Source organism: Pongo abelii, chromosome 20 (assembly GCF_028885655.2).
Source record: "Pongo abelii isolate AG06213 chromosome 20, NHGRI_mPonAbe1-v2.0_pri, whole genome shotgun sequence".
Classification (NCBI taxonomy): Eukaryota; Metazoa; Chordata; class Mammalia; order Primates; family Hominidae; genus Pongo; species Pongo abelii.
The window spans coordinates 38,270,703-38,296,148 of NC_072005.2; the positions used below are offsets into that span (position 1 = coordinate 38,270,703).

At 49.1% G+C, this 25,446-nt stretch overlaps 3 protein-coding genes across 7 annotated transcripts in view; 1 reads left to right on the forward strand and 2 right to left on the reverse strand.

The window, feature by feature from the left end:
- CEP89 (centrosomal protein 89) overlaps positions 1-4,107 on the reverse strand; it is a 100,270-nt gene extending 96,163 nt beyond the window's left edge. Inside the window, exon 1 of one of the 2 annotated variants that reach the window (XM_024238235.3) lies at positions 3,923-4,107. In XM_024238235.3, the coding sequence (XP_024094003.3) occupies positions 3,923-3,961 (39 nt within the window). In that variant the 5' untranslated portion in view covers positions 3,962-4,107. The remainder of the gene's footprint in view (positions 1-3,922) is intronic. The other variant, XM_054538841.2, reaches the window with a different exon arrangement.
- A 188-nt stretch (positions 4,108-4,295) lies between these two features.
- FAAP24 (FA core complex associated protein 24) lies at positions 4,296-12,398 on the forward strand. 3 transcript variants are annotated; one of them, XM_024237394.3, is made up of 5 exons: positions 4,296-4,433; positions 4,935-5,053; positions 5,180-5,316; positions 5,801-5,953; positions 8,220-12,398. In XM_024237394.3, exons 2-5 carry the CDS (start codon positions 4,948-4,950, stop codon positions 8,469-8,471), a joined length of 648 nt encoding a protein of 215 aa, XP_024093162.1. In that variant the 5' UTR covers positions 4,296-4,433; positions 4,935-4,947; the 3' UTR covers positions 8,472-12,398. The 3 variants fall into 3 exon arrangements, with proteins under 3 accessions (XP_024093162.1, XP_054394819.1, XP_024093163.1); XM_024237395.3 differs by having other exon boundaries at positions 4,300-4,433; positions 5,238-5,316; XM_054538844.2 differs by lacking the exons at positions 4,935-5,053; positions 5,180-5,316 and having other exon boundaries at positions 4,298-4,433.
- The window catches only part of RHPN2 (rhophilin Rho GTPase binding protein 2), a 90,533-nt gene continuing 75,829 nt past the window's right edge, over positions 10,743-25,446 (reverse strand). For both annotated transcript variants that reach the window (XM_009253120.4, XM_054538843.2), the window contains 2 exons: positions 24,167-24,322; positions 10,743-12,397 (listed from right to left, as the gene is read on the reverse strand). In XM_009253120.4, the coding sequence (XP_009251395.4) occupies positions 12,137-12,397; positions 24,167-24,322 (417 nt within the window). In that variant the 3' untranslated portion in view covers positions 10,743-12,136. The remainder of the gene's footprint in view (positions 12,398-24,166; positions 24,323-25,446) is intronic.

The following is a 25,446-nucleotide window of genomic DNA, read 5'->3' on the forward strand; positions in this document are numbered from 1 at the left end:
GAGGAAATCCCAAGGCTTAGTGAGGAGCACCCACTGACAGTGGCCCCAGGAATGTTAGGTAGTGGTCAGCACGAGACACAAGGCTGGGAAGGGTGGCACAGAGTGGGGGCATCTTCCAGGAACGAGGGATGGGCACACCTTCCAGTCATTTCCTACAGTCCCCACCACCGACTTGCACAGCCACCCACAGGAGCAGAAGCTCCAAGCAGTCTCTACCCAATACCGCCACTCTGTTTACCTCTGTGTGGTGCTTGCTACCCTGCATCTGTCAAGTGATTCCACAGTTTCCATGTTTCCTCCCTGCCCCCCTCCACCACCTGCTACATGACAAGAAAGGGTTTTTGTTTGTTTGCTTGTTTTGGAGACAGAGTCTTGTCTGTCACCCAGGCTGGAGTGCGGTGGCACGATCTTGGCTCACTGCAACCTCCACCTCCTGGGTTCAAGCTATTTTCATGCCTCAGCCTCCCAAGTAGCTAGGACCACAGGCATGTGCCACCATGCCTAGCTAATTTTTGTATTTTGGTAGAGACGGGGTTTTACCATGTTGGCCAGGGTGGTCTCAAACTCCTGACCTCAGGCAATCCGCCTGCCTCGGCCTCCCAAAGTGCTGGGATTACATGTGTGAACCACTGCACCTGGCCAGAAAAGGTTTTCTTAACCTTTGAATCCCAAGGACTGGCGTCCAGCAGGTCCTCCAAAAAGGCTGCATAAGATTTTTTTTTTTTAAAGAGTGAATCCCCCCTCATACCATCACAATCATCCCTAACTATGGTCCCTTCATCAGTCCTGTCTCTACCAGGCATAAAAACCCTCACGGGCAGCACCACTCTCTCAACGGCAGGCAAATGTCCAGCATGGCATATCAGGCTGATATAGGTTGGTTCCTACCAAGTGTTATGGGATTTTTAGGGTGTCGATTTTTCTGGCCGGAAACTCTGTGGCCACAGTGCCTTTGCCTGAGTTCCTGTCCTGCGTCCAGGAAGAATGAGGTACTCAGACAAGTGAAGGGTGAAGAAGAGTTTTATTTAGTGTTAGAAGAGCTCAGAGGAGGAGGTAGCTCCTCTCTGGAGACAGGGTGTCCCATGAGCTCAAGTGTTCAGCTCTCAACAGAAAGGAGGCCCTGGAGAGAGTGGCTCCTCTCCGCAGGCAAGTCATTCCAATGTCTCTGAAGCTCTCAGCAGAGTGTAGCTCCTCTCTGCTGGCAGGTGGTCTCTGTAGCTTTCAGTGGAGAAGGTACTCCTCTTTGCAGCCGGTCACCCCACCGTCTCCAGCTATCAGCAGAGGGTACTCCTCTCTGCAGCTGGTCATCCTGTCCCCTCGTCTCTACCCTCTTCGTCCTCTGGCCATTCTCTGCGCTGCTCTAGCTGAGCCCAGGGTTTTTATGGACCTCAGAGGGGAGGAAGTGCGTGTTGATTGGGCCATGGGCAGGCCCAGAAGAGGCTCCACGAGTTTCCACTCTAGTCAGAGGGACTGGCAGCCCAGCCACCAGCCTTCAGGCCCTCCCTGGCCTGAGGGTGGGGCCTTACTGGGGACCCCGCCCCCGCCCCCTTCCTCCTGCTGCCATTCATGGCCCCAGGGCTTGGCTCCGACCCCCCTCCAAGATCAGAGCAGTTGCTGGAGTGGAGACAGGCCAGGCAGTGGAAGCAGACACCCCTGAGCCTGCAGGGATGGAGTGTGAAGGGGGCTGTTCTTCCTGGGGTGGCCGATGGTGCAGGCTGCGGAGACGCCCTGGTCCTGTGCCTGGGGGGGCAGCCACAGCTGCACATGGGAGCTCCCACCCCGCCAACCTGGAAAAGGCAGGGCTCCCACTTGTCCCCGGCTCCTGCCTGCGCGGCTGCTGCTGCATCTGGAAGGGCAAATTCTGCCTGTTTCCGGCTCCCCCAAGAGCAGAGAGGCTCGGATCCACAGCTGCAGTTTGGGTGGCTGTAGCTCTGCCCAAGAGGGTGGGGCTCCTGCCTGCTCCGTAGAGCAGGCCTGGGTCTGCAGCAGCCGTTTGCGGCTCCGGTCCCAACTCACAAGGGGCGGGGCTTCCACCGGCTCCATGAAGTGTGCAGCCCTAGCCACACAGCATGATGGCAGCAGCCACTGCCATCACAAGGACCCAAATTCATTTCCTGCTTCCCCTCCTCTTCCTGGGCAGAGTCCCTGTGCTTCAGCACTCAGCGTGGGCTTCCATTTCCCAAACAGCAAATAATTCATTCTTTTTTAGGCCTTGGTATTTGCTGTCTTCTGCACCCAGAATTCTTTCCTTACTCCCTGCCAGGCCCAGGCCAACTCTCCAGGCTGACGTCGCTGCCCTTCTGGTACACACGTCAACAGCAGTTCTTGTTTTACCATTGTGTACAGAATTATTTATGGGCTTGTCTATCCTACAGACCGTGTGGCCATAAGCTGTCAGTTGTGGGTATCAGCACACAGCAGGAACTCATTAGTGTTTGGGGCTTTAAATAAAAACTCAGGCCAGGTGCAGTGGCTCACACCTGTAATCCCAACACTCTGGAAGCCAAGGTGAGATGACTGCTTGAGCCAAGGTTTAAGACCAGCCTGGGCAGCGTACCCAGACCCCATCTCTACAAAAAAAAAAAAATTATGTTTTTTTTGAGGCAGAGTCTTGCTTTGTCGCCCAGGCTGGAGTGCAATGGCACAATCTCAGCTCACTGCAACTTCTGCCTCTTGGGTTTAAGCGATTCTCCCACCTCAACCTCCCTTGTAGCTGGGATTACAGGTGCCCACCACCACGCCCACTAATTTTTGTATTTTTAGTAGAGATGGGGTTTCACCACGTTGGCCAGGCTAATCTTGAACTCCTGACCTCAAATGATCCGCCCGCCTCAGCCTCCCAAAGTGCTGGATTACAGATGAGAGCCACCTCGTGTGGCTTCTACAAAATAATTTTTAAAATTAGCCAGGCATTGAGACTTGGCAGAGTGTGAGGCAAAAAATAAAATAAATAAAAAATACCTAGGTGTGGTGGTGCACACCTGTAGTCCCAGCTACTCAGGAGGCTGAGGCAGGAGGATCACTTGAGCCCAAGAGGTTGGAGCCACAGTGAGCCACGATCATGCCACTGTACTCCAGCCTGGGCATCAGGACAAGACCCTGTCTCTAAAACTAAATTAAATAATAAGTAAATATAAGAATCCCCTTGGCTGCTATGTGGAGAATGGACCTAGGGAAAGGGCGAGAGTGGAAGCAGAGAAACCAGTGAGGATCTGCCGCAGCAGTCCGGGTAGATGCTGGAGGCCGGGGTGTGGGTGAAGATGGGAACAGCTGGCAGATGTATGTAGTGGGTAGATCGGATGGGACTTGCTGATGGGGTGTACATGGTGGCTGGCGGAGGGAAAAATGAAGAATGACTATATCCAGCAGTGCAGCAGGTGTACGTCGTCCAGGAGTTAACTCCGGGCACGGGGACGAATGCTACAGGGGAGGCAGGGTGCTCCTGTCCAACTGTGGCCGACCCTGGGGCAGAAGATTGTTAAGGCCGGGCACAGTGGCTCACGCCTGTGATACCAACACTTTAGGAGGCTAAGAAGCTCAAGACCGCCATAGGAACATAGCAAGATCTCTGTCTCCACAAAAATATTCAACAATTAGCCGGGAGTAGTGGCGCGCGCCTGTAGTCTCAGCTACTTGGGAGGCTGAGGTGGGAAGACCGCTTGAGCCCAGGAGTTCGAGGATGCAGTGAGCTATGGATCGCACCACTGCACTCCAGCCTGGGCGACAGAGCGAGACCCTGTTTCTTAAAAAAAAAAAAAAGTTTAGAACACGAAAAATCAAGGCTTCCTCAACTGAAAACCACTTTCTCTTGTGCCGCCGCCTTGACTGGATCTCAGGCCACAAACCCCAACCCGCCCCAACACTTCACCCCTAATTCCCGGCCCCATAGAGCCCTGCGCGCGGCGGGCGAGCATCTACTTACGAACTGGCTCCTGCGGCCTCTCCGAAATCCCAGGAGCATCCTTGCAGCGCGAGGAGAATGGACCGCGGGCTGGACTCATCAGCAGATCTATCCACAGCCAGGGACCACTCTCTGAAGCCCGCCGCAGGCCCAGCCCCTCACGCTTTCTCTTCGCAATAGACTTTGCAGCAACCACGTCGGCCATTGGCTCAGCTCGGCCTTCGACCAATCAGAGCTAAGGTTACTTCCACACCGGTCGTTCTTGGCAACCAGCGGGTTCCAGTTCAAATTCCCGCCAGGGCGGAAACGTCCGCCCTGTCCGTTCTCTTATTGGCCAGGTTAGACGTCCATTTCTGACGCCACAGCCTATCCGGCGCTGCGGGAGGCGGAGGGCGGGCTGGATGAAGGACTAGGCGAGCACCGAGGGCGTGAACCCGGAAGTGGCGCGGCCGCCAGTAACATGATCTCTAGACTGGGACAGCGGGGTTCCTGCCGGCTGTATTCAGGCCTTGGACTGGACTGAGGAGCCACGGTGCGGATCCAGCTGGGGTATCAGGGGCTAGGCACGTGATGAAAATGAAGGACAGGAATCTCCTGGTTCTTAGAGAATTTATTTCGCCACAAATAATTGGCAAACGGGATCTCGCTGTATTGCCCAGGCTGGTCTCGAACTCCTGGGCACAAGCGATCCTCACGCCTCAGCCTCGCCCAGTGTTGGGATTACAGACGTGAGCTACCATGCCCAGCCCAGGATTCTTTTAAAACTTAAATCTGATCGTGCCTCTGGCCTTATTGGAATCCAATGCCATTACCACCTCCACCACCACACATCCCCTCTCCAGCCACCCTGGCCTTCATTCAGGCCTTTGTGTTTTCTTATTAGTAATTAAAAAGGGAATCTCATTTGACAGTTCTTTGACAAATAATTCAGTCTGCAGAGGGGATCCTGCCCCAGAGGCCCCAGCTTGGAGTGGAATGCAGGGCCGTGGGCGGGAGAGCCTGTTCAAGGGCTGCCTGGCTTTTCCCTCCTTAGGTGGAGACCATCCATGGAAAAGAACCCCCCTGATGATAGGGGCCCCGTGCACGTGCCTTTGGGGCATATTGTGGCCAATGAGAAATGGCGCGGGTCACAGCTGGCACAGGAGATGCAAGGTCGGTGGGCTGCCCTCTGCCAGCCCCTTCCTCCCCTGACATATTAAAAAAAAAAAAAAATCTGCCTATTATTGCCATCTTTTCATCCAAAGCTCATGGAACTCATTTTCTTCTCTGTATTTTAAGGGAAAATTAAGCTCATTTTCGAGGATGGCTTGACACCAGACTTTTATCTGTCGAACAGATGCTGCATTCTTTATGTCACCGAAGCTGATTTGGTGGCAGGAAATGGCTACAGAAAGAGGCTTGTTCGGGTTAGAAATGTAAGTATTAGGCTGGGTGCCGTGGCTCACGCCTGTAATCTCAGCACTTTGGGAGGCCGAGGCGGGTGGATCACCTGAGGTCAGTAGTTGGAGACCAGCCTGGCCAACATGGTGAAACCCTGTCTCTGCTAAAAATACAAAAATTAGCTGAGTATGGTGGCGCACGCCTGTAATCCCAGCTACTAGGGAGGCTGAGATGGGAGAATTGCTTGAGCCTGGGAGGCAGAGGCTGTAGTGAGCTGAGATCACGCCACTGCATTCCAGCTTGGGTGACAGAGTGAGATTCCAACTCAAAAAACAAAAAAGAAATGTAAGTATTGGATTAAAGAAACTCAAACATTGATTTGTCTCACCCCAGCCTTCCCTCCATCCCTTGGTATCATTTATTTAAAATCATTGGCCAGGTCAGGCACGAAGTGATAGCATTCTTAACCTGAAAAGCAATTTGGTTGCAAAATGACTTACTGTCTTTTTTCCTTTCAAGTCCAATAATCTTAAAGGAATTGTAGTTGTTGAAAAAACCCGGATGAGTGAACAATACTTCCCAGCCCTACAGAAGTTTACTGTGCTGGACCTTGGAATGGTGCTGCTTCCAGTGGCCAGCCAGATGGAAGCATCCTGCCTCGTCATCCAGTTGGTGAGTACCGATTCCTACACCTTCATGGTAGTCCTGTCCTCGTGGACACTCAGCTGCCCTCCAGAAGCAACCATCAATCCAATCTATGTCATTCTTTGAGTTGGTTTATAAAATCTCTTCGAGGAATTTAAATGTGGAAGCTGCCTCTGCAGCCAGCTCAGCTTGGCACCCACTCTAGGCAAGTGTATCACAAAGTATACAAGTTGGAGACCTGATTTTAGATTCTCAGGGTGTGATGGCTCCATCAGTCATTATCCTGCCCTTTCGCTGGTGAAAATGTCAACTAGAGGCCAGGTGTGATGGCTCACGCTTGTAATCCCAGCACTTTGGGAGGCCGAGGCGGATCACTTGAGGCCAGGAGTTCGAGACCAGCCTGGCCAACATGGCAAAACCCTGTCTCTACTAAAAGTACAAAAATTAGCTGGGCGTGGTGGTGGTTGTGTGTAATCCCAGCTACTCGGGAGGCTGAGGCAGGAGAATCACCTGAACCCAGGAGGCGGAGGTTGCAGTGAGTGGAGATGCTCCATTGCACTCCAGCCTGAGCAACAGGAGTGAAACTTTGTCTCAAAAAAAAAAAAAAGAAAGAAAAAAAATGTCAACTAGAAGCTGCTTTGTCTCATCCCATGTTTTTGTTAAGCATCAGCACCTTGTGAAAGTTTTTTTCTTCCTTTTTTTTTGAGGCAGAGTCTCACTCTGTCCTTCAGGCCAGAGTGCAGAGGCACAATCTTGGCTCACTGCCATCTCCGCCTCCCAGGTTCAAGCCATTCTTCTGCCTCAGCCTCCCGAGTAGCGGGGACTACAGGCATGTGCCACCATACCCAGCTAATTTTTGTATTTTTAATAGACAGGGTTTCACCATATTGGCCAGGCTGGTCTCAAACTCCTGACCTCATGATCCGCCCACCTTGGCCTCCCAAAGTGTGGGGATTACAGGTGTGAGCCACCACGCCTGGCCAGTTTTTTTGTTTTTTTTTTTTTTAAGATAGGGTCTTGCTCTGTCATTCTGGCTGGAGTGCAGTGGCGCAATCTTGGCTCACTGCAACCTTTGCCTGCTGGGTTCAAGCGATTCTCCTGCCTCAGCCTCCCTAGTAGCTGGGATTACAGGCACCCACCACCATGCCCGGCTAATTTTTGTATTTTTGTATTTTTAGTAGAGGTAAGAGTTTCACCATGTTGGCCATGCTAGTCTCAAACTCCTGACCTCAGGTGATCTGCCTGCCTCGGCCTCCCAAAGTTCTGGGCCACCGCACCAGCCAACACTTTTTTTTTTTTTTTGAGATGGAGTTTCGCTCTTGTTGCTCGGGTTGGAGTGCAATGACGTGGTCTCGGCTCACTGCAACCTCATCCTCCTGAGTTCAAGTGATTCTCCTGCCTCAGCCTCCCGAGTAGCTGGAATTACAGGTGCCCGCCACCACGCCCAGCTAATTTGTATTTTTAGTAGAGATGGGGTTTCTCCATGTTGGTCAGGCTGGTCTCGAACTCCCGACCTCAGGTGATGCGCCCGCCTCAGCCTCCCAAAGTACTGGGATTACAGGCGTGAGCCATCGCGCCCAACCGCCAACACTTATTTTTAAAATCAGTTTAGTAGCTTACGCCTCTGATCCCGGCATGGGGAACATCAATTGTGTGTGTGTGTGTGTGTGTGTGTGTGTGTGTGTGTGTGTAGTGTTTTTGTTTTTTTTCACTTTTTTTTTTTTGTTATGTGTGTGTTGTTTTTAAATCACCCCCTCTGATGTGGAGCTAGAGTTGAGAGCCACATTGGAGATGCAAGCAGCCATGAATGGTTCACAGATCCCTCTCTACCATATCCCTTGTGTCACCATTCCTAACTTTCCTTGATATAACGCTGTTGTCTGCCTTAGTATAACCACCACTAACTACAGACCAGGTTTCTCCTTTGAGGCAGGCTTCCTGCAGCTCCTGCGTGAAGTAGGCCTAGTTTAGGTGTAGCCATCATTTAATCCTGCACAACTGAAATGTTTCTTAATGGACCATCAGAAAGTGTTTGAATTCCTCAGTGTGTTTTTCTAAACATTCGGAAAACGCACGTTTTTGTAAATTATTAATGTCTTAACTCCTTTGTGTGGTTCACCTTTCAATAATTTTACTGATGTCTGAGAAATTATATTCATGATATATGAAAACATTTGTTCCCATAAGTCAAGCTGAGCCAAATGGAAAAACGCAATTTCTACAAAACATATTTTAAGAAAACGGCCAGTCCTCCAGAGGGCGCTCACGTGCTGTTGCTTTCATTGCGGTTCAGGTTCAAGAGCAAACCAAAGAGCCCAGTAAGAACCCTCTTCTCGGGAAGAAACGGGCCCTGCTGCTGTCTGAGCCTTCGCTCCTTCGAACCGTGCAGCAGATCCCAGGAGTTGGAAAAGTTAAAGCTCCCCTTCTCCTCCAGAAGTTTCCAAGCATCCAGCAACTGAGTAATGCTTCCATTGGGGAACTGGAGCAGGTGGTCGGACAAGCAGTGGCACAGCAGATCCATGCCTTCTTCACACAGCCCAGGTGAGGGCTGGCCTCAGGGCCACGGCATCTTCTCCCGAGATCACAAACACCAGGATCTTGTTTTCAGCTTTAAAAGCCAAGAGAATGGGCCGGGCGCAGTGGCTCACGCCTGTAATCTCAGCACTTTGGAGGCGAAGACAGCGGATCATCTGAAGTCAGGAGCTCAAGACCAGCCTGGCCAACATGGAGAAACCCCGTCTCTACTAAAAATAGGAACAATTAGCCAGGCGTGGTGACAGGTGCCTGTAATTCCAGCTACTTGGGAGGCCGAAGCATGAGAATCACTTGAACCCGGGAGGCCGAGGTTGCAGTGAGCCGAGATCGTGCCACTGCACTCCAGCATGGGCGCCTGAGGGAGACCCTGTCTCTAAAAAAAAAAAAAAAAAAAGCCCTGGTGCAGTGGTTCACGCCTGTATTTCCAGCACTATGGGAGGCCGAGGCGAGCGGATCACAAGGTCAGGAGAAGATTGAGACCAATCTGGCAAACACAGTGAAACCCCGTCTCTACTTAAAATACAAAAAATTAGCCGGGCGTGGTGGTGGGCGCCTGTAGTCCCAGCTACTGCTGAGGCTGAGGCAGGAGAATGGCGTGAACCCGGGAGGCGGAGCTTGCAGTGAGCCCTGAGGCTGAGGCAGGAGAATGGCGTGAACCCGGGAGGAGGAGCTTGCAGTGAGCCAAGATCGTGAGCACTCCAGCCTGGGTGACAGAGCGAGACTCCGTCTCAAAGAAAACAACAACAACAAAAAAACATGAAAAAGGATTTCCTCTAGCAGCAACTAGTGAAAGATGAGGCGAGGCCTGAATGGAGCCTGTGGGTCGTCCTGCCTTAGCGTCTGAGTTCAGCTTGTGAAGTTAGTGGGCCGCAGAGGGCACTGCCTTCATTCTGCTTAAGATGAAAAGAGCTGGTGGGGTCTTCGCAAGAGTCAGGGACTCACACTCAGCAAAAAGCCAGTTAGGGCCGATTTTAATGTGCGACCTTGACCTGCATCTGTCATGGAAAGTGCCTTCTAAAAAGCTTCAGTAGTGGATGTGACCATCTGAAGGAAACAAGTGTACAAGGAAGCACTGCGTATCCTAAGCCCTGTGTTCCTGGAGTTTGACCTGCTGTTCATCAGGTCTGGCCTTCATATACCTGTACTGCGAGGGCTGCTTCCAATGTAAATAAATAACTGCGCAACGGTTCCTTCCTCCTTTCTTTTGTTCCTCCCTCCCCTCCGCCTTATTTTTTTTTTTTGGCAAATGTACAGTTTGTTTATAATCACTGTGTATGTCTTCTGCACACCGAAAGTATGGAGTCTGAAGTTCCCACTTAAAGTTGAAAACTCGACGGCCAGGCACAGTGGCTCACACCTGTAATCCCAGCACTTTGGGAGGCCAAGGGGGGTGAATCACAAGGTCAGGAGATCCAGACCATCCTGGCCAACATGGTAAAGCCCTGTCTCTACTAAAAATACAAAAATTAGCTGGGTAGTGGTGGCACACACCTGAAATCCCAGCTACTCGGGAGGCTGAGGCACTAGAATCGCTTGAACCCAGGAGGTGGAGGTTGCAGTGGGCCGAGATTGCACCACTGCACTCCAGCCTGGACGACAGAGTGAGACTCCATCTCAAAAAGAAAAAAAAAAAATTTAAAGTTGAAAACTCAATGTGCATGAGGCAGAACAGGCTGTGTTTGTATATGGAAGGCCCAACAATGGGAGGATACAAGAAAATGATGGCAGCAGCTGCATCCAGTGAGGGAACCAGGGGCTGGGGATCAAAAGGTACAAATTGCCCATTCAAAAAATAGACACAGGCCAGGCACAGTGGCTCACACCTGTAGTCCCAGCACTTTGGGAGGCTGAGGTGGGAGGATTGCTTGAGTCCAGGATTTCGAGATCAGCCTGGGCAACATGGCAAGACCCCATCTCTACAAAAAAATTAAAAAATTAGCCAGGCGTGGTGGCTCATGTCTGTAGTCCCAGCTACTCAGGAGGGTGAGGAGGGAGGATTCCTTGAGCCTGGAAGGTTGAGGCTGCAGTGAGCCACGATTGCACCACTGTCCTCCTGCCTGGGCAACAAAGTGAGACCCTGTCTCGAAAAAAAAGACAAAAACAAAAAATAAGCACAAAGATGCCATCTGTCTTAGAAAATACTAAGATAACTTGACAGCTCTTTAAGTTCTGCTTTGTGAAATGTCAGTAACTAAAAAAATCAAAACATTAGAAACTGTGCATTGGGGAGAAACAATTTGAAAGAGGAGGGAATGAAAATGAAATAAAAATAACTATTAACTCGGGTAAATGAATATGTTTATTTAAATATTTATACAAACATGGCCCTAGGAGCAGCAGATACACTTTCCCAAAGGTGGTTGCTTCCTTTAAGATATTGCACAATAGAAAATAAACTCTTGTTAATCCTTAAAATTAGTCTTCAATGCTATGTATTTTAGCTATGTAACTTGTACTGTGTCAACAGTGAACCTTATTAGATTCACGGTGTCATCCAACTTATAGCAAGATAAAAATCAATCAGTAGGAATGTCATTTTAAAAAGTAAAATAGTGGGACGGGCGTGGTGGCTCATGCCTGTAATCCCAGCACTTTGGGAGGCTGAGGTGGGTGGATCATTTGAGGTCAGGATTTCGAAACCAGCCTGGCCAACATGGTGAAACCTCACCTCTACTAAAAATACAAAAATTAGCCAGGCATGCTGGAGGGCACCTGTAGTCCCAGCTACTTGGGAGGCTGAGGTAGGAGAATCGCTTGATCCCAGGGGGCAGAGGTTGCACTGAGCTGAGATCGCACCACTGCACTCCAGCCTGGGCAACAGAGCAAGACTCTATCTCAAACAACAAAAAAAAAGTCAAATAGAGCTTTAAACCTGAATCATTTACATCTTTACTTTATAAAATGTAAAACTACTTTTTTACCCAAGACTTAAAATATAGAATTATGTAACTTCTACTTTAAACAAAATGAAAAATGTTTTGAGTATCAAACAGTATATTATCTACCTTGTAGACAGCATCTTCATCTAACACTGCCACTGTGTTGGCAATTCTTAAATGACATCAAACTAGAAGAAAAGCTGCTCCTACATTGTTTTTATTTAATAAGACAAATTTGGCACTAGACTTTTTCTAGAAATAGCATTCATAGTATATCGATATAATAGTAACATCTTGTTTTAGGTTAATGAATTCCTATTAGGAAGCAGCACTTTGGAACAGTTTTTAGTGACACTAATTTAATTCTATCATTATAGTCCTCTGACCTGCCTTAATTCCAGGATCATCTGAATTCTAGGTTAAGGAATGATTATTAGCCAAACCTGGAAACAACTACAAATTGTACTAATATAGGTAACCCCAATTTAATAGTGACTAAAAGTCATAATTGTCACCATTAAAAACGGCCGTATTTCATATCTTCAACACTATTCTATTTACAATACTTTATATAATAAATAACTTACAGCAGTATAGTAACACACCTCAAAAAGGTTTTTTTCACTAACTCCTAGAGGTTTCTTGGTTACTTTCCTTCATAAAAACACATCAAATGTGAGTTTACACTATGAGAAAAACAGGATTTGAGAATAGATATTTTCCATTATGGCACAAACGTTTAAGGCCGAGTCAGCACCGGAAATGTTCGGGGCCTGAACGTGTTTGTTTCCTCACATTAGTACAAAGAACTGTCTGGGTTGAGAAGGCTGAAAGGGGAGGGCAGCTTCTTCTTGACCTGAGGCCGTGCAGCCCCGACTGATGGGAGGCACAAGGTGCTGGCTGACTTCTGTCTGTTCTTGTTGGTGCCCCAACTCAGGAAGGAAAGCTTCTTGGAGATTTTCTTGGTTTTATCAGTTTTGTCGTCATCATCAATGGCTAAGCAGATCATGGAGTACGTTTTCTGCATTCCCACGGAGTATGTGGCACTCTTATTATGCTGCACATAGAAAAGTAAGAAAAAGGGCGTCAGGCATCATCAAAATAGATGATAAAAACTACGAAGTTTGGCCAGGCGCGGTGGCTCACACCTGTAATCCCAACACTTTGGGAGGCCGAGGAAGGCGGATCACTTGAGGTCAGGAGCTCAAGACCAGCCTGGCCAACATGGTGAAACCCCATCTCTACTAAAATACAAAAATTAACCAGGTGTGATGGTGGATGTCTGTAGTCCCAGCTCCTTGGAGGCTGGGCACGAGAATCACTTGAACCCAGGAGGTGGAGGTTGCAGTGAGCTGAGATCGCACCACTGCACTCCAACCTGGGCGACACAGCAGGACTCTGTCTCCAAAAAATAAATTAAACAGACATAATTCGGAAACTCAGGTGACCAATGCTTATATAGAATTAGGTTCTTAAAACAAGGACAAACTTTTTTCTTTTTTGAGACAGGGTCTTCCTATGTTGCCCAGGCTGGTCTTGAACTCCTGGGCTCAAGTGATCTTCCTGCCTTGGCCTCCTGAGTAGCTGGGGCTCTAGGTGTGCGCCACCAGGTCCAACAAGGATAATTTTTTGTTTGTTTTTTGTTTTTGTTTTTGTTTTAAGACAGAGTCTCACTCTGTCACCCAGGCTGGAGTGCAGTGGCATGATCTCGGCTCACTGTAAGCTCCGCCTCCCAGGTTCACGCCATTCTCCTGCCTCAGCCTCTCCGAGTAGCTGGGACTACAGACGCCCGCCACCACACCTGGCTAATTTTTTGTATTTTTAGTAGAGACGGGGTTTCACCATGTTGGCCAGGATGGTCTCGATCTCCTGACCTCGTGATCCGCCCGCCTCGGCCTCCCAAAGTGCTGGAATTACAAGTGTGAGCCACCGGGCCCGTCCCAACAAGGATAATTTTTAAGGAATGTACTCAATAGTAACAATTTAAGCTTAGGAGCCACAACTCACATTTTAAGGTGGTTCTTCTATTTGAGAAAGTAATAATAGTAATGGTCACGAATATGAAAATACAGGGTGGGGCACGGTGGCTCACGACTACAGTCCCAGCTAACTGGGAGGCTTAGAGGGGAGGATTGCTTGAGCCCAGGAGGTTGAGGCTATAGTGAGCTGTGATTGTGCCACTGCACTCCAGCCTGGGCAACAGAGTGAGATCTCTGTCTCAAAAAAAAAAAAAAAAAAAAAAAAAAAAGGGCGAGAGGGAAGGGAAGAGGGGAAAGGAAGGAAAGAGGAGAAGGAAAGGGAAGAGGGGAAGGGAAGGAAAAAAAAAAAGAATATGCAGTGAGCAATAGGTCTCCCTGTCACCTGGGCTTCTAAGGCCCTCCATGTTATACTTTTAGAGATGATGTGCATATACAATTATTTCTATGTGTACATAAGTATATTACCATTCATTTTCTTAAAAGGAATATACTACAACTATTCTACACCTGATTTTCTTTTTTTCTTTTTTTTCTTTTTCTTTTTTTTTTTAAGACGGAGGCTCGCTCTGTCGCCCAGGCTGGAGTGCCATTTTCATCATTTTCAAGTGTAGAGTTCAGTGGCATTAACTACATTCACATCATTATGCTCCACTGCCACCATCCATCTCTGAAACTTTTTCATCTTCCTCAGCTGAAACTTTGTACCATTAAACACTCTCTACTATTAACTTTCAAAGAATCATGTAGGATTCAAACTGGAAATCTAGGGAAGCTTGCTTTCTGAAGACTTCCACATGGGCTATCACCAGCTTCTAAGGTTTGCCTAACATTGAGATTGTTTAGTTCTCCACATGTTTATTGATGCTCTACTATGTTCTGGCACTAAAATTAGGCATACAATATATCCCTGCAATAGTTGAGGACATTGTTCCTAATAAACCCTAAGAGGGGTCGGGCACAGTGTCTCACACCTGTAATCCCAACACTTTGGGAGGCTGAGGTGGGCGGATCACTTGAGGCCAGGCGTTCAAGACCATCGTGGCCAACATGGGAAAACCCTATCTCTACTAAAAATACAAAAATTAGCCGGATGTGGTGGCCCACACCTGTAATCCCAGCCACTCAGGAGCTGAGGCAGAAGAATCACTTGAACCCAGGAGGCGGAGGTTGCAGTGAGCCAAGATCACGCCACTGCACTCCAGCCTGGGCGATGGAGTGAGACTCTATCGCAAAAAATAAATATATAATAAATAAATAAATAAAATAAACCCTCAGAGGAATCTGAGTTATGCAGCAATAAAGTAGGGGGTACTTCGAGCCCCTAAGGATGGAGATGCCTCTTCCTTTTCTGGAAAACTGACCACTAACTCCACCATGTTTTACAGAGCACACACAATGTCATTTAAAACAATAATAAAACGAATAATCCTGGAGACAGATGTGAGGCCTGAAAGCATTTCCAAACCCTCAGCTGCTCAAAGTCCATTGTGTATCAAAACCACTGCCTTATAAATACCCTCAGTTATCTTCCAGCTGCCCCCAGCAATGCTAACTCACTCATCTCCACCCTCTGCCTCCCCTAGGGCCTGTATCTCAAAGGTTGTGCATTGCTGGAGGACACTCACCAAGGCTTCCCTTGGAATTCTAACCTGACCCCAAACCTCTAATAGGCACCCATTTCCTGGCACTACTGTGTGTCCCTAGTAATTTCATTTCCTTTTCTGCTGCATACTTGTTTCTTATCTTCGCTCTCCTCCTGAAGCCACTCACGCACCCTCCTGACATCCCTGCCGTATACTTCATGGCATCCGTCCCCCAAGACCAAGCCCTTCTGTGTGCCTGCATCCCATTCCCTCTCTCCTCTGGGCACCCTTGCCTCCCAGACCTCTACACACACACACACACACTCCTGCAATGCGTACCATCACATTTTTTGAAAAGCCTTTCTTGGCCCAGATCCCTACACAGACACACACACACACACGCCCCTCTCTACACACACACACACACACACACACACATAACACACACTCCTGCAATGCATACTGCAATGCATACCATCACATTCTTTGAAAAGCCTTTCTTGGCTGGGTGCAGTGACTCATGCCTGTAATCCCAGCACTTTCAGAGGCCGAGACAGACGGATCACAAGGTCAGGAGATTGAGACCATCCTGGCTAACACAATGAAACCCCGTCTCTACTAAAAATACAAAAAATTAGCCGGGCGTGGTGGCGGGCACCTGTAGTCCCAGCTACTTGGGAGGCTGAGGCAAGAGAATGGCGTGAACCAGGAGGTGGAGCTTGCAGTGAGCTGAAATAGCGCCACTCACTGCATTCCAGCCTGGGCGACAGAGCGAGACTCGGTCTCAAAAAAAAAAAAAAAAGTAAAGCCTTTCTTGACCCTATTCCCCTCCAGGTCCACCCCAGTATCATACCCACACACACTATCTCTCACTCCTGCAATGTGTACCACTACTTTCTTTGAAAAGCCTTTTTTTTTTTCTTTTTTTTTTTTTGAGACGGAGTCTTGCTGTCACCAGGCTGGAGTGCAGTGGCATGACTTCAACTCACTGCAACCTCTGCCTCCTGGGTTCAAGTGATTCTCCTGCCTCAGCCTCCCAAGTAACTCAGATTACAGTTATCTGCCACCATACCCAGATAATTTTTGTATTTTTAGTAGAGACAGGGTTTCGCCATGTTGGCCAGGTTGGTCTTGAACTTCTGGCCTCAAGTGATCCACGTGCCTCAGCCTCCCAAAGTGCTGGGATTACAGGCGTGAGCCACTGTGCCCAGCTCCATTTACTATTTCTTTCCCCGCCACCCACTCCTCACTCAAATCCACCTGGGGTACCCCTCTAGAACTCTTAGGGCTTTACAGAGCACAGTTTAAAACCACTGTGTAGGCCTAACTCTTCCATCCTCTGGATGAGAAAACTGAGGCCCGGGGAGGGTATGAACGTGCTGAAGGTTACACAGCCTGTGAATGGCAGTCAGGGCCTAATTCCAGAGCTTGATTCCAAGCTTAGATTTGTTCAACTAGGGATCCCCACTGTAGTCAAGACGGTAGCCAAGGGCAGCAGGTCATCAGTTCAGCCAGAGTGCTAGGCTAAATGTTCTCTTTATTTGATTTTGTTTGAAAGGCTCAGTCGCTAAAAACAGTGCTTGGCTGTCATTATCTAAAATCCTCATCATAAAAATTAATAGACAAAAATAATTTTTTTTTTAAATTATTTTTAAAAAGCCAGGGACTGGGCATGGTGGCTCACTCCTGTAATCCCAGCACTTTTGAGAGGCCAAGGCGGGCCGATCACCGGAGGCCAGGAGTCCAAGATCAGCCTGGCCAATATGGTGAAACCCCGTCTCTACTACAAATACAAAAATTAGCCAGGCATCGTGGTGGGTGCCTGTAATTCCAGCTACTCGGGAGGCTGAGGCAGGAGAATTGCTTGAACCTGGGAGGCAGAGGTTGCAGTGAGCCAAGATTGCACCACTGCACTCCAGCCTGAATGACAAGAGCAAGACTCTATCTCCAAAAAAAAAAAAAAAAAGAGCCAGGTACAGTGGCTCACGCCAGTAATCCCAACTATTCGAGAGGCTGATTCAAGAGGGTCTCTTGAGGCTAGGAATTCAAGATCAGCTTGGATAACTTAGTTAGACCCCGTCACTACAAAATTAATTAAATAAAAGACAAAAGGAAATTACTTTTGGCCTGGTGCAGTGGCTCATTCCTGTAATCCTAACACTTTGGGAGGCAGAGGCAGGAAAATTGCTTAAGCCCAGGAGTTTGGGACCAGGCTGGGCAACAAAATGAGACTGTCACTACAAAAAAATTAAAAATTAGCTGGGGATAGTGGTGCACGCCTGTAGTCCCAGCTACTCGGAAGGATCTTTTTTTTTTTTTTTGAGATAGAGTCTGCCTCTCTTGCCCAGGCTGGAGTGCAGTGGCACGATCTCGGCTCACTGCAACCTCTGCCTCCTGGGTTCAAGCAATTCTCCTGTCTTGGCCTCCCAAGTAGCTGGGATTACAGGCACCTGCCACCACCACGCCCAGGGTTTCACCATGTTGACCAGGCTGGTCTCGAATTCCTGGCCTCAGGTGACAAGAAGGGAGGATCTTTTGAGCCCTAGAACTCAAGGCTGTAGTGAGCTATGATTGCACTATTGCACTCCAGCCTGGCAACTGAGTGAGATCCTGTCTCAAAATAAACAAAACAAAACAAAAAACAACAACAAAAGAAATTATTTGGCCGGGCATGCTGGCTCATGCCTGTAATCCCAGCACTTTGGGAGGCAAGGTAGGTGGAATGCTTGAGCTTAGAAGTTAGAGAACAGCTAGGGCAACACGGTGAAGCCCTGTCTCTACAAAAAATATGAAAAATTAGCTGGGTATGGTGTTGCATGCCTATAGTCCTAGCTACTCAGGAAGCAGAGGTGGGGGGATCACTTATGCCCAAGAGTAAAGACCACAGTGAGCCGATAGCGCCAGGGCAATGAGAGCGAGACCCTGTCTCAAAACAAAAAACAAACTTTTTTTTTTCTAGACAGGGTCTTACTCTGTCGCCCCGGGTGGAGTACAGTGGCGTGACCTCGGCTCACTGCAACCTCTGCCTCCCAGGCTTAAGCGATTCTCATGCCTCAGCCTCCCATGCAGCTGGGATTGCAGGCGCGCACCACCACATCCCGCTAATTTTTATATTTTTAGTAGAGACAGGGTTTTGCCATGGTGGCCAGGATGGTCTCGAACTCCTGGCCTCAAGTGATCCACCCGCCTCGGCCTCCCAAAGTGCTAGGATTACAGGAGTGAACCACTGTGACCAGCCTAAAAACATTACTTTTAAAAAAATTAAAGAGGTCCTGCTGGGTGAAAAGAATAAACATCATGATCATGGTTATCATCATTATAATGCCTATTGTGAAGTGAAATGTAGCTCATGTTTGGCCCTCTTGTAAGGGCTTTATGTAAACTCAGTTTATCCTGAGGCTCACAGCTATTCCCTGACTTGCTGAAGGCCACACAACTGGTGGTGGAAAGCCAGGATACACATCTAGACTGTCTGAGTGCAGAACCCTTGCTTTCAGCTACTACAGCAGCCCCTTCCTTGGACTGGTGTAAAGATGTCACAGGCTTGAAAGTCAAGCCTTTGCACCTCTCACAGGGGGCAGGCCATACCCCATAAACTCAGGCCTCTGCTGATGGGGTCCCTACTCCAACCTTCAGTGTGTGGCTCGGCTCTTTTCTCTAACCTCCTTTTGGACAAATTTCTTTTCTGTTTCTGCTGGGGACCTTAATCACTTGTCCAGAAACTCCATGGATTTTGTCCCTAAAAATATAATTTCTTATGATCCCTTCTCCCAAGATGCTCTGAGTCCCTTGACTTTATCTTCTTTTAAAATTTGAAGTATGTCAGGTGCGGTGGCTCACGCCTGTAATCCCAGTACTTTGGGAGGCCAAGGTGGATGGATCACGAGGTCAGGAGTTCGAGACCAGCCTGACCAACATGGTGAAATCCTGTCTCCACTAAAAATACAAAAATTAGCCAGGAATAGTGGTGCCCGCCTATAATCCCAGCCACTTGGGAAGCTGAGGCAGGAGAATCACTTGAATCCGGGAGGCAGAGGTTGCAGTGAGCCAAGATCACGCCACTGCACTCCAGCCTGGGCGATAGTGCGAGACTCCATCTCAAAAAAAAAAAAAAATATTTTGAGATATAATTCACATACATGCATAAAATTCACCATTTTAATACCTTTCTGTGGCTTTTATTTATCATTTTTATTTTTGAGACAGGGTCTTGCTCTGACACCCAGGCTGGAGTGCGGTGGTAAAATCATAGCTCACTGCAGCCCCAACCTCCCTGGGCTCAAGTGATTCCTCCTGCCTCAGCCTCCCAAGCAGCTGGGACTACAGGCGTGCGCCACCATGCCTCACTAATTTTTTTTATTTTTTGTAGAGACAAGGTCTCGCCATGTTGCCCAGGCTGGTCTCGAACTCCTGGGCTCAAGCGAACATACTGCCTCAGCCTCTCAAAGTGCTGGAATTACAGGTGTGAGCCAGCATGCCAAGACATCAGTGATTTTTAGTATATTCACAAAGTTAGGTGACCATCACTACTACCTAATTTCAGAACATTTCCATCCCCCCAAAAAGAAACCTTCTACCTTATGACCCTTCAGCAGTCCCTCCCCACTCCCATTGCCCAGCCCCAGCACCATCTACTTTCTGTCTCTGGATTTGCCCATGCTGAGCATTTCATATCCATGGACTCAAAATCCACTGGCTCTCTGGCCCTCTCTCAACTGACTTCTGGTGCCACCTCTCCACCAAAGTGTCTTTTCATCCTGCTGCCAAATACAATAGGCACAGCTAAGCTGACCTCATTCTCCACCTCTCAACTGCATTCAGGGCAACCCATCACTCTCTCACTGCAAAGCTTTCTCCTCTTAAGTTGAGAAGCTCCTTTCTTCCGACATCTCTGAAGTCTCCTCCATTTTCTTTGCACTTGCTTCTCTTCCAACTGATCTCTGTTTAGCCCTCAGCCCTAGGCCCCTTGCAGGGAGCTGCATTTTGTCTCACAGCCTCAAATATCATCCCTGTGCAATGATTCTCAAATATTTATTTCTAGCTCTGATTTCTTCCTTGAACTGAAGACTTCACATCCAATCTCCTCCTTTATGCTTACGTCTGACCGCTAATAGCATCTGAAACATTCAAAACACGACTCTTGATTTCTCTCTCCTTCACCTCCCTCACACCCATTACCCATCATTATGAAAAATAACCAGGCCAGGCATGGTGGCTCATGCCTGTAATCCCAACACTTTGGGAGGCGGAGGTGGGAGGATCGCTTAAGGCCAGGAGTTTGAGGCCAACCTTGGCAATATATCAAGGCCCCATCTCTACCAAAAAAAATTTACAATAGATAGATAAACAAATTAGCCAGGCATAGTGGTACACACCCGTAGTTCCAGCTACTTGGGAGGCTGAGGCAAAAGGGTTGCCTGAGCCCAGGAAGTCAAGGCTACAGTGAGCTATGATTGCACCACTGCATTCCAGCCAAGCAACAGAGTGAGACCCTGTCTCAAAAACAACAACAACAACAACAACAACAAAAAAAAGCAAAACAAACAAAAAAAACAGAAAAAAGAAATTAAAGGTAGAAAAATAACCACTACCCATGAGATTGATCAAGCCAAAAACTGAGGCCTCACCTCCCTGTGCACTGTCTCCTTTACACAAATCATCCACAAATCCCCCATCAGCTCTACCTCCAAACTATGTCCCAGAGACACTCATGTCTCTCCAACTCTACAGCCACCCCCATCACCTCAGCCACTAACGTCACCAGCCTGGACAACTGCCATGGCCAGTCTCCGGCAGCAGACGCCCTTCTAAAACAAACATCACACCACGCCGTTCCCCTTCTGAAAAGGTCCAGTGGCTTCCAAGCTCCCACCACTGTCGCCAAGGCCTCCTTCCTACCTCACTTCCCACAGCTCCCTTCCTTGTCCTGGTGCTCTTACCAAAAGGCCTTCTTTTTGCCTCTCTGGTAGGAGAAGCTTATTCTGCTGCAGGGGCTCTGTACCTGTAGGTGCCCCTGCCCAGAAGGCCTTTCTTGTCCCTCTGCAACTGGCTCAAACCTCCTGGTCACTCTCATGTCTGTTCCAGCCCTGCCTAGATACAGCCTCGCCCCCTCCCCAGTCATTCCACCCCGTTACAGGTCTTTTTTCCTTTACAGCACTTATCAAAATCCTGACCATTTATTTGCTGACTTAGTGCCAGCTTCGTGGAGGGGCAGGGACCTTATCTGTGTAATGTAATCTGGAGCTCTGACACCTAAGAGAGTGTCTGGCACCCAATTGATCCTCAATCAATATTTGTTGAATGAATAAATGAGTGTTGTTACAGAGGGAAGGTCGAGGGTACATCATTAAGTGTGGCAAAGTGCAGAGAACGTCATTAAGTGTGGCAAGAATCCTAGCACTTGGGGAAAATTTTAGGGTTTTTTTGCAGACAGAGTCTCACTCTGTTGCCCACGCTGGAGTGCAATGGCACGATCTCTGCTCACTGCAACCTCCACCTCCTGGGTTCAAACTATTCTCCTGCCTCAGCCTCCTGAGTAGCTGGGGTTACAGGCGCATACCACCACGCCCAGCTAATTTTTATATTTTCAGTAGAGACAGGGTTTGCCTTGTTGGTCAGGCTGGTCTTGAGAACTCCTGACTTCAAGCAATCTGCCCACCTCAGCCTCCAAAAGTACTCAGATTACAGGCATGAGCACCATGCCTGGCCTCACGTGGGGAAAATTAAAGGTGGTAACTGTGCAAGTGAACTTGAAGAGACTCAAATGCTTCCCAAATCTCCCAGGACATGGCTGACACTGCCTCTAGGGCATACAGAGGGATTGTCTTAACTTTCACAGGTTGTCTTAAGCTCTTCTGTACCATTAGAATTTTTTTTGTTTTTTTCACTATGAGTATGTATTACTTTTGTAATTAAACAATTTGATCAGAAAAATAGATCAGTTGATTATTTTATCTACAGGATATTTTTAAAAGTTTGCTAGCAGGGTGCAGTGGCTCACGCGTGTAATCCCAGCATTTTGGGAGGCCAAGGTGAGAGGATGGCTTGAGCCCAGGAGTTCAAGACCAGCCTTGGCAACATAGCGAGAACCTGTCTCTACAAAAAATAATGGGCCAGGCACAGTGGCTCATGCCTGTAATCCCAGCACTCTGGGCCGAGGCGGGTGGATCACGGGGTCAGGATATCAAGACCATCCTGGCTAACATGGTGAGACCCCGTCTCTACTAAAAATACAAAAAATTAGCTGGGCGTGTTGGCAGGCACCTATAGTCCCAGCTACTTGGGAGGCTGAGGCAGGAGAATGGCATGAACCCGGGAGGCAAAGCTTGCAGTGAGCCGAGACTGCACCACTGCACTCCAGCCTGGGTGACAGAGCGAGACTCCGTCTCAAAAAAAATAATAAAAATTAAAAAAAAGAATAAATCGCTCTCCCTCTCCCCTCTCCCTCCTTCGGTCTCCCTCTCCCTCTCCCTCTCCCTCTCCCTCCTTTGGTCTCCCTCTCCCTCTCCCTCCTTCGGTCTCCCTCTCCTTCTTTTTTCGGTCTCCCTCTGTTGCCGAAGCTGGACTGTACTGCGGTGATCTCGGCTCGCTGCAACCTCCCTGCCTCAGGCTCCTGTGATTCTCCTGCCTCGGCCTGCCGAGTGCTTGGGATTGCAGGCGCGCGCCGCCACGCCTGACTGGTTTTTGTGTTTTTGGTGGAGACGGGGTTTCGCCCTGTTGACCAGGCTGGTCTCCAGCTCCTGGCCTCGAGTGATCTGCCCGCCTCGGCCTCCCGAGGTGCTGGGATTGCAGACGGAGTCTCGCTCACTCAGTGCTCAATGTTGCTCAGGCTGGACTGCAGTGGCGTGATCTCGGCTCGCTACAACCTCCACCTCCCAACCGCCTGCCTTGGCCTCCTAAAGTGCTAAGATTACAGACTCTGCCCCACCGCCACCCCGTCTAGGAAGTGAGGAGCGTCTCTGCCTGGCCGCCCATTGTCTGGGATGTGAGGAGCCCCTCTGCCCGGCCGCACCGTCTGGGAAGTGAGGAGTGCCTCTGCCCGGTTGCCCCGTCTGGGAAGTGAGGAGCACCTCTGCCCAGCCGCCCCGTCTGGGAGGTGAGGAGCGCCTCTGCCCGGCCGCCCCGTCTGGGAGATGAGGAGCGCCTCTGCCCGGCCGCCCCGTCTGGGAAGTGAGGAGCGCCTCTGCCTGGCCGCCCCGTCTGGGAGATGAGGAGCGTCTCTGCCCGGCAGCCCAACGCCTGGGAAGTGAGGAGCGCCTCTGCCCGGCCGCCACCCCGTCTTGGAGGAAGTGAGGAGCGCCTCTGCCCGGCGGCCCCATCTGGGAAGTGAGGAGCGCCTCTGCCCGGCCACCCTGTCTGGGAGGTGTACCCAACAGCTCCGAAGAGATAGCGACCATCGGGAGTGGGCCATGAGGACGATGACGGTTTTGTTGAAAAGAAGGGGGGGAAGTGTGGGGAAAGGAAGGAGAGATCAGATTGTTGCTGTGTCTGTGTAGAAAGAGGTGGGCATAGGAGACTCCATTTTGTTCTGACTAGGAGAAATTCTTCTGCCTTGGGATGCTGTTGATCTATGGCCTTGCCCCCAGCCCCGTGCTCTCTGAAACATGTGCTGTGTCAACTCAGGGTTAAATGGATTAAGGGCGGTGCAAGATGTGCTTTGTTAAACAGATGCTTGAAGGCAGCATGCTCTTTAAGAGTCATCACCACTCCCTAATCTCAAGTACCCAGGGGCACAAACACTGCAGAAGGCCGCAGGGACCTCTGCCTAGGAAAACCAGAGACCTTTGTTCATGTGTTTATCTCCTGACCTTCTCTCCACCATTATCCTATGACCCTGCCATATCCCCCTCTCCGAGAAACACCCAAGAATCATCAATAAATACTTCATTAAAAAAAAAAAAGAATAAATAAAGAACGAATGAGCCAGGGGTGGTAGTGGGTGCCTGTAATTCCAGCTGCTTGTGTGGCTGAGGTGGGAGGATCACTTAAACCCAGGAGACAGAGGCTGCAGTAAGCCATGATCATACCACTGCAAACCAGCCCGGGCAATAGGGCAAGACCCTGTCTTTAAAAAGAAAAAGTTTGCCAATTTTCTCTTTGACCCAAGGTGAGCACACTACAGTGATTACAAGCCTGGGAGTCCAGTCATTTGTACCATGTTACACAGGCAGGAGACAGAGGGTCTGGTAAACACCTCTGGGGCTGAACTCATGCAGATTTCACTCCACGCCACTACTGACTGCCCAGGGAGGTGTCAGCACTCACCATGGATGATGTGGAGTCCAGGAGGCTCACGACTTTCATCTCGATCTCGTCCTCGCCAAAGCTCTTCAGCAGCTTCATAACCTCACTCACCGTCAGCCACTTACAATCCACAAGCTGAATGGAGACAATATAATCTCCTTCCCGGGCTCCTGCCACCTGAAAAAGTATTGTTGAAAATAAGTCAACGTTCACTCAAATCCTTGAATCAGTCCCCATTAACAAAATAGGTATTTGCATAAGTTCGCATCAAGAAAGCAAAAATGCGCTTTGGGTGGCTGAGACGGGTATAGACCACTTGAGGTCAGTAGTTCAAGACCAGCCTGTACAACACGGTGAAACCCATCTCTACTAAAAATACAAAAATCAGCCAGGTGTGGTGGTGGGCACCTGTAGTCCTAGCTACTTGGGAGGCTGAGGCAGGAGAATTGCTTGAACTCGGGAGGCAGACATTGCAGTAAGCCGAGATCGTGCCACTGCTCTCCAGCCTGGGTGCAATTAAAAAAAAAAAAAAAAAAAAAAAGCCAAAATTGGCCAGGCACAGTGGCTCACGCCTGTAATCCTAGCACTCTGGGAGGCCAAGGCAGACAGAATACTTGAGGCCAGGAGTTCGAGACCAGCCTGGCCAACATGGCAAAACCCTGTTTCTACTAAAAATACAAAAATTAGGCCGGGTCAGGTGGCTCACACTTGTAATCCCAGCACTTTGGGAGGCCCAGGTGGGCGGATCACGAGATCAGGAGATCGAGACCATCCTGGCTAACACGGTGAAACTCCGTCTCTACTAAAAACACACAAAAAATTAGCCGGGCATGGTGGCACGCACCTGTAATCCCAGCTACTCAGCAGCCTGAGGCAGGAGAATTACTTGAACCCAGGAGGTGGAGGTTGCAGTGCCAAGATTGTGCCACTGCACTCCAGCCTGGGCGACAGAGCGAGACTGCGTCTCAAAAAACAAAAACAAAAACTAAAATTAGCTGAGTGTGGTGGCACGTGCCTGTAATCCCAGCTACTCAGGAAGCTGAGACAGGAGAATCACTTGAACCCAGGAAGCAGAAGCTGCAGTGAGCCCTGAGATCACGCCACTGCACGATCGTGACTCACTGCAGCCTCCACCTCCCACGTCTAAAAAAAACTAAAAACAAAAAACAAACAAAAAAAAGACAGTAAAAATTAATCCTTTTCTTTTAGGGAATGTAGCACCCATGAGGCCTTTCACATCAAGTCAGGCCTTTGACATGGGTGAACCTACCCTAAATTCAATCACCCAGATATCTGTGTTT